Here is a 12,963-nt window from a genome sequence, read left to right as displayed (position 1 = left end):
AGCGAGTAAAAAAATAAATACAAGACCGATTCTTGAGAATGCCACACTGTGCAAACCCTACTGTCCGAAGCAGTTAGCTCAGACAGCGACGGCCGGCCCATTGTCAAACTATTGGGGTGATCCCTCACGCAACAAAGCTAGCTAGTAGCTGCTAAAGCAAACGTAAACAAAACCCTGTGAACACTTTCCATTTCGTCCATGATCGACAAACTACCATCTTGTTATTTTCCCGCCCCGTTCACGGAGCGAACAAAAAAACACAAGCGCTTCAATTGCCACCACAATCGCTACACGGCATTGTTTTGTTTACGTTACAGGAGCGGTACGGAGTTGTGGCTCTCTTTAACGTGATACATGCGTTGCACTCGATAACATGCTTCAGCTTTCGGTGATTTTGTATGGATAAGCCTGTATTCGTCGTAACATCTTTTAATACATGATTTGCAGACTATAGTTGTTTCCAAATAATAGACGTGTCCTTTTCTTGGGACTATTTATAGCTCGTTAGTCGCTAGCAACTTCTCCTCCATGTTGGCGAAAGTCTCGAGGAGTCGCGAAAAGTATAGAAAATAAAATCAATTCTCTTTTTTTTTTTATATATAGCATGAATAAAATATCGATCGAATCGCGCTTCTTGATATATCGTCCAGCACTACTTGAAACTGGAATTTAAAACAAAATATTAGAAATGCAGCACTACACAACAATGTAGAATGATCACATGTCACATTGCACAACATTGAGGAGGGAATCGCATGGCAGAATCTACTGGAACGCTACTCTTTGTTAAAGTCCCCGTCGCTATGTAGCGCAAGATCATTAATACCGTGCAGGCAATTTCAGCCTGTCTGAGCTTATTGGTGAATATTCAAAACCTGCAGTGTTTCCCCTACATAGGCTTTACTTGGGCCGGCTGTCCAAGTATATGGACAGCCGCCTGAGAAGATAAAACATGGGGGGGGGTGCGAGCAGTCAAATGTTACGGAACGTCCGTATTTTGGTATGGAAATCACTGAAAGCTGTCTTGTTCGGAACAATCAGTAGTTACGGCCGGTAACTACTGATTGTACCAGATAATGGGAAAAAAAATCCAGCGTCCGGCATTAACAGTCAGTACAGTGGTGTGTCGGGCCACCATGACGCCTCAGACGCTGGCCAGTACATATTTCATAAATGAATCAGATAAAACCACTATATTGTTAGAGGGAAAAAACGGTGCATCCACATTGAACAATCGCCCAACCTTGCTTCACGCTGTTTGTGTAATAACGGGAATGCTTGGTGCACGCCATTTTTTTATGCCACCCAGGCAAGTGAGCCACAGAGGAGAAAATTCTCTTTGTATCAGGTGTCAACGCATTATAAATTACTAACCATCGCCTCCATGGTAGCGAACACTTCTTACAAGTATTGTTATCACCAGAGGAGGACGAGAAGTAATTAACAGGGAAGACGTAAAAGCCATGCTAATTGCTAAGATATCGTGAATGGACTCACTAAATACTGAAGCAAGTGATTTGGCGATACAGTACACTTGTCACAGAGGTCTGGCTAGAAACGCATTTTTCCAGAGAGTAACCAACTTTGAACAACAAAATAAAAGTTAAATTAATCCGTGTTTGGAAATATAGATATAAAATAATACACAGCCACACAAGGATGCCGTCTGAACCGGAAATGAATTAGTACGTCACTGTACAGGTCACTTGAGAACGGGGAGCATATAAGAAGGTTAAACGTATATTAATAGGATTTTTTTTGTTTCGTTTTTTGTTTGTCCTGTTCGGCTGTTAGGTCAAGCAGAATGGAAAATCTGTATCCCTTTTATACCGAAACAGTTTTAATTTGTCACAGTGGAATTTTTAAGCTTCCGCTGTGGTATTATAATTAAGGTTTATTGAGAATCAGGCTTGATCAGTCGAACAGAACAAAGTTTCTAGAAGGAAGAAATAAACAAAGACAAAAGACAAAGCACTAATTGTAAACAGAATGAGTGAAGTAAATCATTCCATTATCTACAACAATGAAACGTTAAATATGAGTGTTGCATGGGGCTGTAGTGCTACACCCTGTGAGGGAAGGACAGGACAAGATAGAACAGGACAAGGACAGGAGAAGAAGCATGCACGACCAGGGCCGTGAACCCGCCTGCACAACTGAAGTGTGGTGGCATTAATTATGTAAATTATAAAACTGTACAAGACGAGAATATAATTGAGGGAATAAACAAGCAATTTGGATATTCATGAGTTATTTGTTGCAGTAAGGGCAGTGTCTGTGGATACATGCAAGTGAATTGATACTGTTTTACATTCACAAAGACTGACAGAAGTGTCCTGTAATTGCTGTGGCCGCACCGCGGCGGCTGAAGACCACACCCAATCAATCGAGGGGCGGGATCACGCCCAGTGGTCCACCCGAGAGCAGCCCGACGGACGGGACAGGTCCCACACCGAGACAACCGGCCACCCAGCGGGGGCTGCAGGGACCCAGGTACCAGCCGGCACCGCCCCAGCACCCACGGAACATGGGCGAGTCACCATTATTAGTAAATATCTGTAACAATAAATAAGTTTAGTTCATAAACCTTTGTTTGATTATTTTGAATGCGCTGATCAAACACCACAGCGCCACCCTCCACTGCACTGCCCACCATCACAAGTAAAGTCTCAACCTAGGGGAAACCCTGAAAACTTGTCAGCCAATCAGAAGGGGTTCCCCAAGTAGCAGACAAAATGAAAGGGTCGAGGAGATATGTTGAGAAATAATGAACTTATAGTAGTTTGTAATCTAATTTGAAGGTGTTTTTGACCATATTTTCTATATGGGAATATATTTTTATATATTTTTTTTCTATATTTTTCCTGACACTAAAAACCTCAATTTCTCTGGAACCTAAGATCCAATTTTCTAAATTCTTTGTGGGTTGTACTCAGGGTGATGTGGCCATTGCAACCAGACTCATTTTGACAGACTGTCATTGTTAGGAAATCTTGTCAAGTTGCGACTTTAATTAGTTCAAGAGACTAAGAGTTAATACGCTTTGGTAGGCACAGTGTTTTGCAATGAAGTTCCAATGGGATTTATGGGCGGACCGTAGTAGTGCCAAACACAGTAAAAAGGTAGAGATGGGCATAATTTATTTATTAAGAATTTTTCCAATTATTCAGAGTAAATGATGTCTTTAAAGCAAGTGAAAATTGAGTGCAGAGCTTGGCTACAAGCAGCAGAGGTCCTGTTGATATATGGCTTATGAAAGTGAATGAATTGTGAAGGGAGAATTTTAAGAATAGGGTTTACTGAACTTTCTACCGTATCCTGAATTCAATTTGGGTAAATAACATATCAGCAATAGAATTATATATTGATTCCTATATATAAATGTATTTAACAAGCGATCAAGGTCAGCTAGCTCACAAGATATCCCACGCAGTGCTTCAGTGTGCACTCCAGACTTCACTCCATTGTTAATCCCCACACAAAGAAGCCAAACACGGATGCAAGCGAGCACAAACAAACCATACAACACGTCCCTGCCTCCTGCTCTCCTCTGACAGCTTCGATTGAGATGAGCGAGATGATGACATTGGTGCGAGATTGATGAGCTTCAGGTCAAAGGCTACAACCCCTTTGACATGGTTAGGAAGCGCTAAGACTGTTACCCGCTCCGCTCCCACAAAACCCGCTGACAGCTGATGCAGACGTTTTTCCTGTGTGACTCAGAGAACGCCACCCCTTCAAATGCCTATATCATGGCCCGGGTGCCAGCCCTTTGGTGACACAGAGGTCCAGAGAGGGCACTGAGAGGAAGCGCGGATGTCACAGGCGTGGAGTTGAATGAGGACTCTTCAGACTCAAAACTAATTAATCAAATGGGTCCCACTCCAGAAAGTCAGTGAGTAGGAAACATACTGACAGATGACAAACTAAGGTCACATCAGTTTGACACAGACTTCCCACAAGGGACAATGACGCTCCCAGTTAAGAAGCAGTCAAGAGTCCACTTCATTTTAATCAGACACCTTGAGATTGCATCGTTTCTTTGTTTTCGTGATTCTTAGACTGAATTAAAATCATTTTGAGGGCTTTCCCAAAAACAAAAACTCAATTTTATTAATGACAAATCCGGCAAGACGTAAAAGATGAACTAGAAAAGCCTGAAACATGGCATCTGGGGCATTTCCAACCCAAATTATCTAGCAAACCCGATAAAAGGACATCAAATATAAATATATATATATTTTTTTTTAATTGATGGCATGTGACCTTTAATAACTTGACTCCTGAAGATCTTTTAAATTATGCTCACACACATTAAGTCCTCTGTCTGATGCACCAACAAAGTTTCATTGGGCATGGTGGTGCGGGGACCCATTTATCAATGCTCTTAGCTTTAATGCAAATTAATGATGTTATAAAGCTCCTGAAAAAGCTTTAGATCTGATTTTGTTGAAGGCAGGTGTTTGTGGTGAAGCAGGTTCCGATGTTATTTAAAACGTAATTGTCTCCAGCGTTTAGATTGCAAACAGCAACCAACTGTTGAGCATCTTTGCCGAAACACAGCTCCAAACAAGACATCTGTTGCCAATTAATATGGTTTCAGCCGTGGCAATTTCCAATCAAACAAAAAAAAGGGGTATTTCCTTTGGGAATTTTATAGATCACTTTACTTTCAAATGAATACAGATACAGTGGAGGATCAGAACTCATAACTTCAACTCTAAAAAAGATCAATTCGATTTTTGTTATTTCTCATGGGGAATATTTATCGGAAAGCTGCACAAAATCTAAGGTTGTTGAATGGATTGCATTCCTAGGGTCAATTGTGGTTGCATCGCTGGCTTCACAAAAAAACAACAACATGGGGGATCTTGACTCATGTAGAAAACAAAGCACATGGCTATACAGTGGACTGAGATTCCCTGCAACCATGTGATCATTCCAGGAAAAGTCACCCTACCACCCCCACCCATAAATTTTCACATTAGCCTTTCTGCAATCCACTCCCTCAATCTATAAACATCTGCAATCCCTGACACTGCTGTCAGTGGGCATCACTGAAGGTGGGGGAGGGAAACTAAACGATAGGAACATATAGGTTTGTGTCATAAGAAGAAAAAAATGAGCAGGCAGATTCTCCTAGTGCAAAAAACAACAAGGGACCAGTTGCAAAAGGGAAACACAATAATACTGTGTTAGGGAACAACAGATTTTTGCCATCTTTATTTTGTTTTCACATTCTTCCCAAAACACCACCATACAGTTGGAGTCAATTTTTCAAAATGTACAAAGTGGAAAAACTCGTTTTCCAGAACCACTTGATATAGTGTTCAACAGTGATGCTGGGTCAAACTCCGATTTGACTATCAAAACAAAATTACCCCTTGAGATCAATTATTTTTGGAATAATTCGTTCCAGAGTCCAAACTGTTACCATCGTAAAACCTTTATTAGCGGAATGGGCAATGTTTTAAATTACATTTTAACAATATTAATTCACAGGCTGTGGCGTGTCCCTGTGAAACTGTGTGGCAACTTGAGCGCACATTAAATGAGAGTGAACGAGAAATGATTGACACGGTCTTCGGTCACACCTCATGTCTCTACAGTCTCTGAGTGGCTATTCTTGTTGCGCCATGACCAGTTGTAAAATAATAAGATTCAATATTCTTTTAAAATAAAATAGAATGGGGGCGAAGAGAGAATATTTTTTTCAAAAGATCATTTTAATAATATAATATCTGATCGTACAGTCAGTTTTAATGTATATGACAGAAAGTGTTTCTTTTTTTAACTGCAAACCCTACCTTTAAGGGATATTTTTCCAGAAAGCTTTAAGGTTTGACTGTATTGATCATCATCGTTCATCTCATCATCTTTAAGAATCATCCATCTGTCCTAATCATCCACTACAAGCTAAAGAACTTGTTGTAAGAGTGGATGAAATTCCTGTTCAGTGAAATCCTGCTTGGGTAGGGAGGTGGGGGGGTTGCATTAAAGAGGATTACAGAGGAAAATCTAACTTTTCAAACTTTCCTCATCCCAAAAGCCTCCCAATATAGCTGGAACCCAAGATTTAACGCTAGTGGATATGTGAAAACCGCACAGAATACAAGTGTTCAAAACAGGCAAATATGAGCGAGCCCAACTCTGTTTATGAGGTTGAAAAGGGGCTCCCAAGACAGGCCAGTTCGTATCTGGGAATACCGAATGGAATGTTTCCATCCAAAAGGAATGTGGACCGATATCTCACACTTAACAAATGTTTGTTTCAAGGAAATAAGGGGACATTTGTTTGCGTGTTTTGTGTGAATTGGAAAGCAAATAATTAGCATCTTTTTCTTTCATTTGTATGAATGTTAAGTAGTCACATGTTGTGAAGAGGGGCTTTGTTCCCTATCGGCGGGGGGGACTCCAATGTTTTCCCCTAACTTCCTTTAGCCGTAACATTTATCATTCTTTGCAAGTGAACAATCATACGACAACACGGACAAGCAACGGACGAGCAGCGGGCGCACAACAAAAAAGAGCCCCTCCCCCTCCTTTTTGATACTTCTGGTTGCCCAGATACCTTTCATCTTAGTCGGGCAGCTCATCAATAACAGCATCGCTTACTCCTAAACTTCCACTTCATATTGACGAATTCTAGCGAAGCCTGAATGAAATGCTGCTTGCTTTTATTTTAAAATGTAAATGTTTGCCTTTGGCTTTACAAAATTCATCTTTAAAGATTATTAAACTCAATTAAAAACAACAATATATCGTCACTGTCCGATCACAACCTTGCAAGTAAGTCCATTTTGACATTTTTAGTTTAACTTTTGAACATATTTGTACATACGGTAAAACTATTGAAAACGTTTCAACGCTGTGTTTTTAAATCGGTCACTAGAAACTATCTGTCAAAAGGTACTTCTGCTTCAGATGCTTTTGAAGACATGCAGGGACTCTGCATCAACAAGACAAGAACTGGTCGCTGTTATTTTGTTTCAATGAACCAAGTTCAAACAATCTCGGATAATAAACGTGATGTTTTTAAATTGGTCACTTGAACTGTCCTTCAAAAGATTTGCAAAGACTATCGTCAAAACAAGCAGTGGTTATCATCGCTTTGACTTCATAAGCCAAATCAAGACAATCTTGGACATGAACGTGGTGTTTTATTCTTATTCTATAACCTCCTAATAAACCAAGTTCCAACAACGTTGCATAATGAAGCTGATCGTTTTAAATTGGTCACTCAAACTGTCCCTCAAAACATGTACTTCCACTTCAGCCACACTTGCAGATGAATAAAAACTGCATCGTCAAGACAAGAATCGGTCATCCTTATCTTGTTTTAATAAACAAAGATAACCTTGAGTAAATAACGAAGTTTAAATCTAATGTCTGATTGATGCTTCTGGGTCCAACTCATTCATTCATTTTCCGAAACGCTTATCCTCAATAGGGTTGCAGGCTTGCTGGAGCCTATCTCAGCTATCTTCGGGCGAGAGGCGGGGTACACCCTGAACTGGTCAGCAAGCAATCGCAGGGCACATAAACAAACAACAATTCGCACTCACATTCAGACCTGCAGGCAATTTAGAGTCTTTAATTAACCTACCGTGCATGTTTTGTAAATGTGGGAGGAAACCAGAGTACCCGGAGAAAACCAACGCAGGCACGGGGAAAACATGCAAACTCCACACAGGCAAGGCCGGATTTGAACCCAGGTCCTCAGAACTGTGAGGCAGATGTGCTAACCAGTCGTCCACCTTGCCGAGGAGTCAAATTCAGATAGCTAAATAAAACAAAGTTAGGATTACCGGTATGTTGATTTAAATGTAGAATACCAATGTGCTATTTATTGACATGAGAGATTTTAGAACTATGTGGATTTTCCCTTGTTACCCATCGTTACAAGCTGATCAGAACATGACAGAAGGAGAGAAAGTTGACAAATGACTCAACCCAATCATCTTCAGAAGAGATAACATTTACACAGCATTCAGAAATATACACACAAAAAAATAAAAAAACCTGAACACATTTTAAAACAAACAGGCAACACACGGTGACAGTTTTAAAAAGATAGATTTGCATTTTTGGTAAGAGTCGTTTGGGATGCATTTTGTGGTTGCATGTTCTTCCCGCAAGTGAGGGATTACATGCAAAATCCCTACAGCAGGGCCTGACTCGAGATTCGAAACACAAACCTCACAGTTATGTAGCAGGCATGCCAACCACGAGGGCACCATGCTGCCTCCTTTAAGTTCACATTGTGAGAAACAGGTTGACTTGGTGTTCCTGAGGCCGCCTCATAATAGGGGCAGCCTTGTTGTCTGCGAAGATCCCTATCAGGTGACCGGCCTCTGCCACTTATTATATTTATTATGAGCGCTGACGACAGATTGTGATTGTTTACAGCGCCCGAATTCTCCAACTCCACGTGAAAATTTAGTTTTTTTGTTTTTTTTTAAAGAGGGCATTACAAAATAACATTGTAACAAGGCCTTCAGCTTGCCGTTTTGTCAGCAGCAACAAGAAATGCAAATCAGCCTCCGTGCAAATGTCATACAAATTCGGGGGGGGGGGGGCCAAAAAGTCTTTAAAGCCCTCCCGCCCTCTCACCCCACCCCCACACAACCATAAACACTTATTCCTCTGTGTTATGAACTCCCTCACCCCAAGTACCCCTCTGGTGGTTCACTTGAACACTCAAACAACACTTGCCAGAGAGAGAAGAGGACGAAGAAGAAGAGTGAGTGGAGTGTTATTGCTTGAGACGCAGCAGCAACACTGCATGGACGTCTTACTTTCACACTGAATAAACAAGCCAGGGAGATTACAACTCGACACTTGCATGAGGAGGACACATACACACCACTTACTTATCGGTCATGGCGTCAGCTAGCGTGTAGTGGTTCATTAAAACGTCTGTTCACTTCTCCCCTTGCACGGTTAAAACAGGTTGAAGATGAAGCCTGCAACTCTCAGAACACCAATCTGCCAAGAAAAAAAAAGCAGAAAAAAAGTACCGTAAGTTGAGATCAAGAATTGTCTTAACAAGCTTAAAATTCCAAACAAATTCCATCCACTGTGATTCTTCATATACAGTATACAAAATGACAATCAGGCTGGGGGACGAGTTCAAACTTAGCAGACATGCTTCAGTGGCTCACAATTGCCCTAACGAGACCTGCTCTCTCCGAGACGAGTTCTGTGGGATACTGTTACCATGGAGACCGAAGCAACCCCCCGCCCAGCCAGACAGCTAGCCAAACAGAGAGTCGTAACCCTTGAGGTAGAGAACAAGCAGTATGATTGCTTTCAAAGAATGCACGGGGCAAATGCTGACCAAAAATAAATTTAAAACAAAATGTGATGTAATGATGTCACCAACATTGCTGTCTGTTTTATTCAGTAGCAATTAAAAAATATTTTACAGCCAAGTGCTGCATCGAAACCAAAACAAAAACACCTCGTGTTAGCCAGCAACCGTACCAGAAATCACTGCTTAGGTGCTGTTTTACTGTTTATACTTATACATTTACTGTATATACTTGTGTACTTAATTGCTCAAAAAATATATATTTAAAATAAATAATGTATCTTTGTTCCTCTATTTATGCCACTGAGGCATAGTGACAGACAGAACAAATGCGTGGTCTTCTATTAGATGCCAGGAAGTAAATGCAGTAATTAAAGTATCCACTTTTTGTGACATTTTTGTTTGTTGGTGTGCCGTGAGATTTTTCAATTGTAAAATATGTTCCTTGGCTCCATAAAGGTTGGAAATCACTGCTCTAGTCAGATCGTGTATTCTAATCAGTCAGGTCAAACAAACATTACATGAGAGAAATAATGGGTGCTAACTTACTGTAATTAAATTACTTTATTTTTAATTAAATTATTTCACCCACACCGAAACTTTAGATCATGATTCGACAGAAAGGCGGCATGTTTACGTCCAACCGTTCGTGGTACCACTAGCTTGCCAGGCTAGATAACATATTATTGCCTGCTTGTGAGCCGTATCGTATTAAAAGTATGTGAACATATATCAAAGCAAGCCTTAAAGGAACGTCCTCTCCTGTCCTGAGCACCGGTGACCACCAACACACGTTTTTCCCCATTTTGTCCTTATAATACAGTCGGCGCAATCCACTCTTGTTGTCGTCACCACGGTAACGAGTGTATCCGGACGGAGTTCAGTTGACAAGATAAAGCCCAATGATCGTAAAAAATGGGATGCGGTGGTATCGGAATACAAGATTTTATTTCAGTAGTCTGACAGTGCAATCGTGAAAAAGCAAATTTGTCCTATTGTTAGATGCGGGCATTACGTGTTGTCTGTCTCAGAAATGTTGTCTGTTCCACACCGCCGACGTTTTTTTTTTTTTTTTTTTTTAAATAACTATTGGCCGTCAGATATTTCCAATACTACGTCAAAAGACATGTGACAAGCCTAAAAATAAACAAAAAATTCAAATATACTGTGCACGCGGCGACGCGGAGTAAATGTCTTTTGCGGAGCCGATCATTGATCAGATCGGCAAATTATGACAAAGCCGATCAGCATAAAATGCTTAATATCGGCCGATACCGATCAGCCCAATAAAATTGGTGTAAAGCCTTATATATGATATATTAGACTTTACACCGATTTTATCAATTTTATTTTTATAAGGCTTTACACGATCAGGATTTTTGGGGCCGATCACCGATCGGCAAGTTTAAAAAAAACGAAAACCGACGGGGGCGGCACGGAGGCCGACTGGTTAGAGCGTCAGCCTCACAGTTCTGAGGACCGGGGTTCAATCCCCGGCCCCGCCTGTGTGGAGTTTGCATGTTCTCCCCGTGCCTGCGTGGGTTTTCTCCGGGCACTCTGGTTTCCTCCCACATCCCAAAAACATGCATTAATTGAAGACTCTAAATTGCCCCGTAGTTAGGAGAAGTGGCTCAGAAAATGGATGGATGGATAACCAACGGGAGACACAGCCCAAGCCTCAATGGACACAGCCCAAGCCTCAATGGATGACATCGTTGACAAGAAATGCCCGAAAATGTATCAGTGTGGAGTCATTTTGGTTTTGTAAATTCTGACAAGAAACAGAATCACATGCACACACACCCATCCGAAAACAATAAATTAGTTTCGTGAAAGACATTCTACCAGTAAACACAGTTGAAAATAACAGATTCAAGTGGATGATTAAATTAATGGACCCTTGTTCCCAACTCCCTTGGTTTAAATTGGAATTGGAAAACTTGAAAGCTTTTGCATGGTTTGATTATACATGTTTATGAATATATAAATGATTTATTTGTCTTACACAGTTGTATAATGTTCCATGTCATGTTCAGCTGTTGATAGAAAATAAATATTTAAATCAAAAGGTTAAGCGTAACAGGGAACATTTAAGGTAGAGAAAAATGATTAGTTTCATATCGTGATATAGCCTATATCAATATTGACTAATATGAAAAAATATATATTGTGATAGGATCCCCCCCCCCCCCATATCGTCCAACCCTATCTGTGCATTGTTGGAATGACAAGGCTAAATTAATATTTTCATTTTGTAATGGATGTATTATTATAGTTATTCAAACTCACACTTTAATAATTTGTTGCAAATCATTTGCAGACAAATACAGCCTGACGTCTGGAACGCACAGACATCCCCAAACATCCCTGGTGATGCTCTGCCAGGCCTCTAGTTCTACTGTAGTTCTTCTTCGGTTCCTGCTTGTTCTTGGGGCATTTTCCCTTCAGTTTTGTCTTCAGCAAGTGTAATGCATGCTCAATCGGATTCAGGTCAGGTGACTGACTTGATGATTTTCTAACATTCCACTTCTTTGCCTTAAAATGTTCTTTGGTTGCTTTCGCAGTATGCTTTGGGTCATATTCCATCTGTTCTGTGACGCACCGTCCAACAGGTTCTGAAGCATTTGGCTGAATATGAGCTGATTATATTGCCTGAAACACTTAAGAAATAGACATACCTGCTGCTCTTGCCAGCAGTCACAACAATAAATACAAGGAAAACACAGATTCTACTGGCAGCCATACATCCCCACCTGGCCATGGAACAGCTGAGCAACAAATTGTCCCATTACTTTTTGGTCCCTTATTTAATCAATTTATTTATTCATTCATCCCTGTTCGGCTGCTAGGTCAAGGAGAAAGGAGGCTATACAGCTGAAGTGTGGTGGGAGTGGCTATGTAAATTCTAAACATCTATTGAAACATAGCGCAAGTGAGGGTATACCCAGGAAGTTCGCATAGTTGTGAGTTATTTAACGCAGTGACTGAGTAGCCCTGCACCAAGCGAATAAGTCACAGAGGTGAGTATCTGCGGACACATGCATGTGAATTGACTCCGTCTCGCATGTGCAAGAGGTGTCCTATAATAGCTGCGCCTGCACTGCGCGGCTATTGCACCCCACCCAAACCACTAAAAAGTGTGAGGGACATATACAAACTGTTGTAATTCCTACAAAGTTCATGTGAATACCCTAAAATTAAAGCTGAAAGTCTGCAGTTAAAGCATGTTGTTTGTTCAATTTCAAATCAATTGTGGTGGTGTTTAGAGCCAAAAAGATGAGAATTGTGTCGATGGACCAATATTTATGGACCTGGCTATGCACTACATGTCTAATGCAAAGTTCTGGTGTCCAATGGAGTTACAGTAATCATTATAAAACCCTTTATCACTGGTTGTTTATGTACACACTTAACAGTACATGCAAGAGAAGATAAAGAATCTCATTATGTTACAAATTGTCATAAAGTGGATTTATGAGGTTACTGGAAGAAGATATTTTAATGTGATGCATCCTGTACCTGACAGGATAATCGGGCATTAGCTCTTCATCTTATCTGCCTTTAAGGGATTAAAATAGCCACATTGGATTCCTAGATTAATACTATTTTATGTGTTAGCGCGCTGCAGTAACACAAATTGTGACCTGCCA

The 12,963-nt window shown here is 40.7% G+C and overlaps 1 protein-coding gene across 8 annotated transcripts in view; it reads right to left on the bottom strand.

The window, feature by feature from the left end:
• The window catches only part of sema4d (sema domain, immunoglobulin domain (Ig), transmembrane domain (TM) and short cytoplasmic domain, (semaphorin) 4D), a 74,251-nt gene that overhangs the window by 49,266 nt on the left and 12,022 nt on the right, over positions 1 to 12,963 (bottom strand). For all 8 annotated transcript variants that reach the window (XR_009769930.1, XM_061698782.1, XM_061698778.1 and 5 more), the window contains exon 2: positions 8,874 to 8,988. Coding sequence is in view for 3 of the 8 variants with exons in the window: in XM_061698782.1 (XP_061554766.1) it covers positions 8,874 to 8,911 (38 nt within the window). In the remaining 5 variants the exon portion in view is untranslated. The remainder of the gene's footprint in view (positions 1 to 8,873; positions 8,989 to 12,963) is intronic.

This window comes from Phycodurus eques, chromosome 15 (assembly GCF_024500275.1).
Source record: "Phycodurus eques isolate BA_2022a chromosome 15, UOR_Pequ_1.1, whole genome shotgun sequence".
Lineage (NCBI taxonomy): Eukaryota > Metazoa > Chordata > Actinopteri > Syngnathiformes > Syngnathidae > Phycodurus > Phycodurus eques.
The sequence above is the reverse complement of the archived record's forward strand: the minus strand, read 5'-3'. Positions and strand labels throughout refer to the sequence as shown.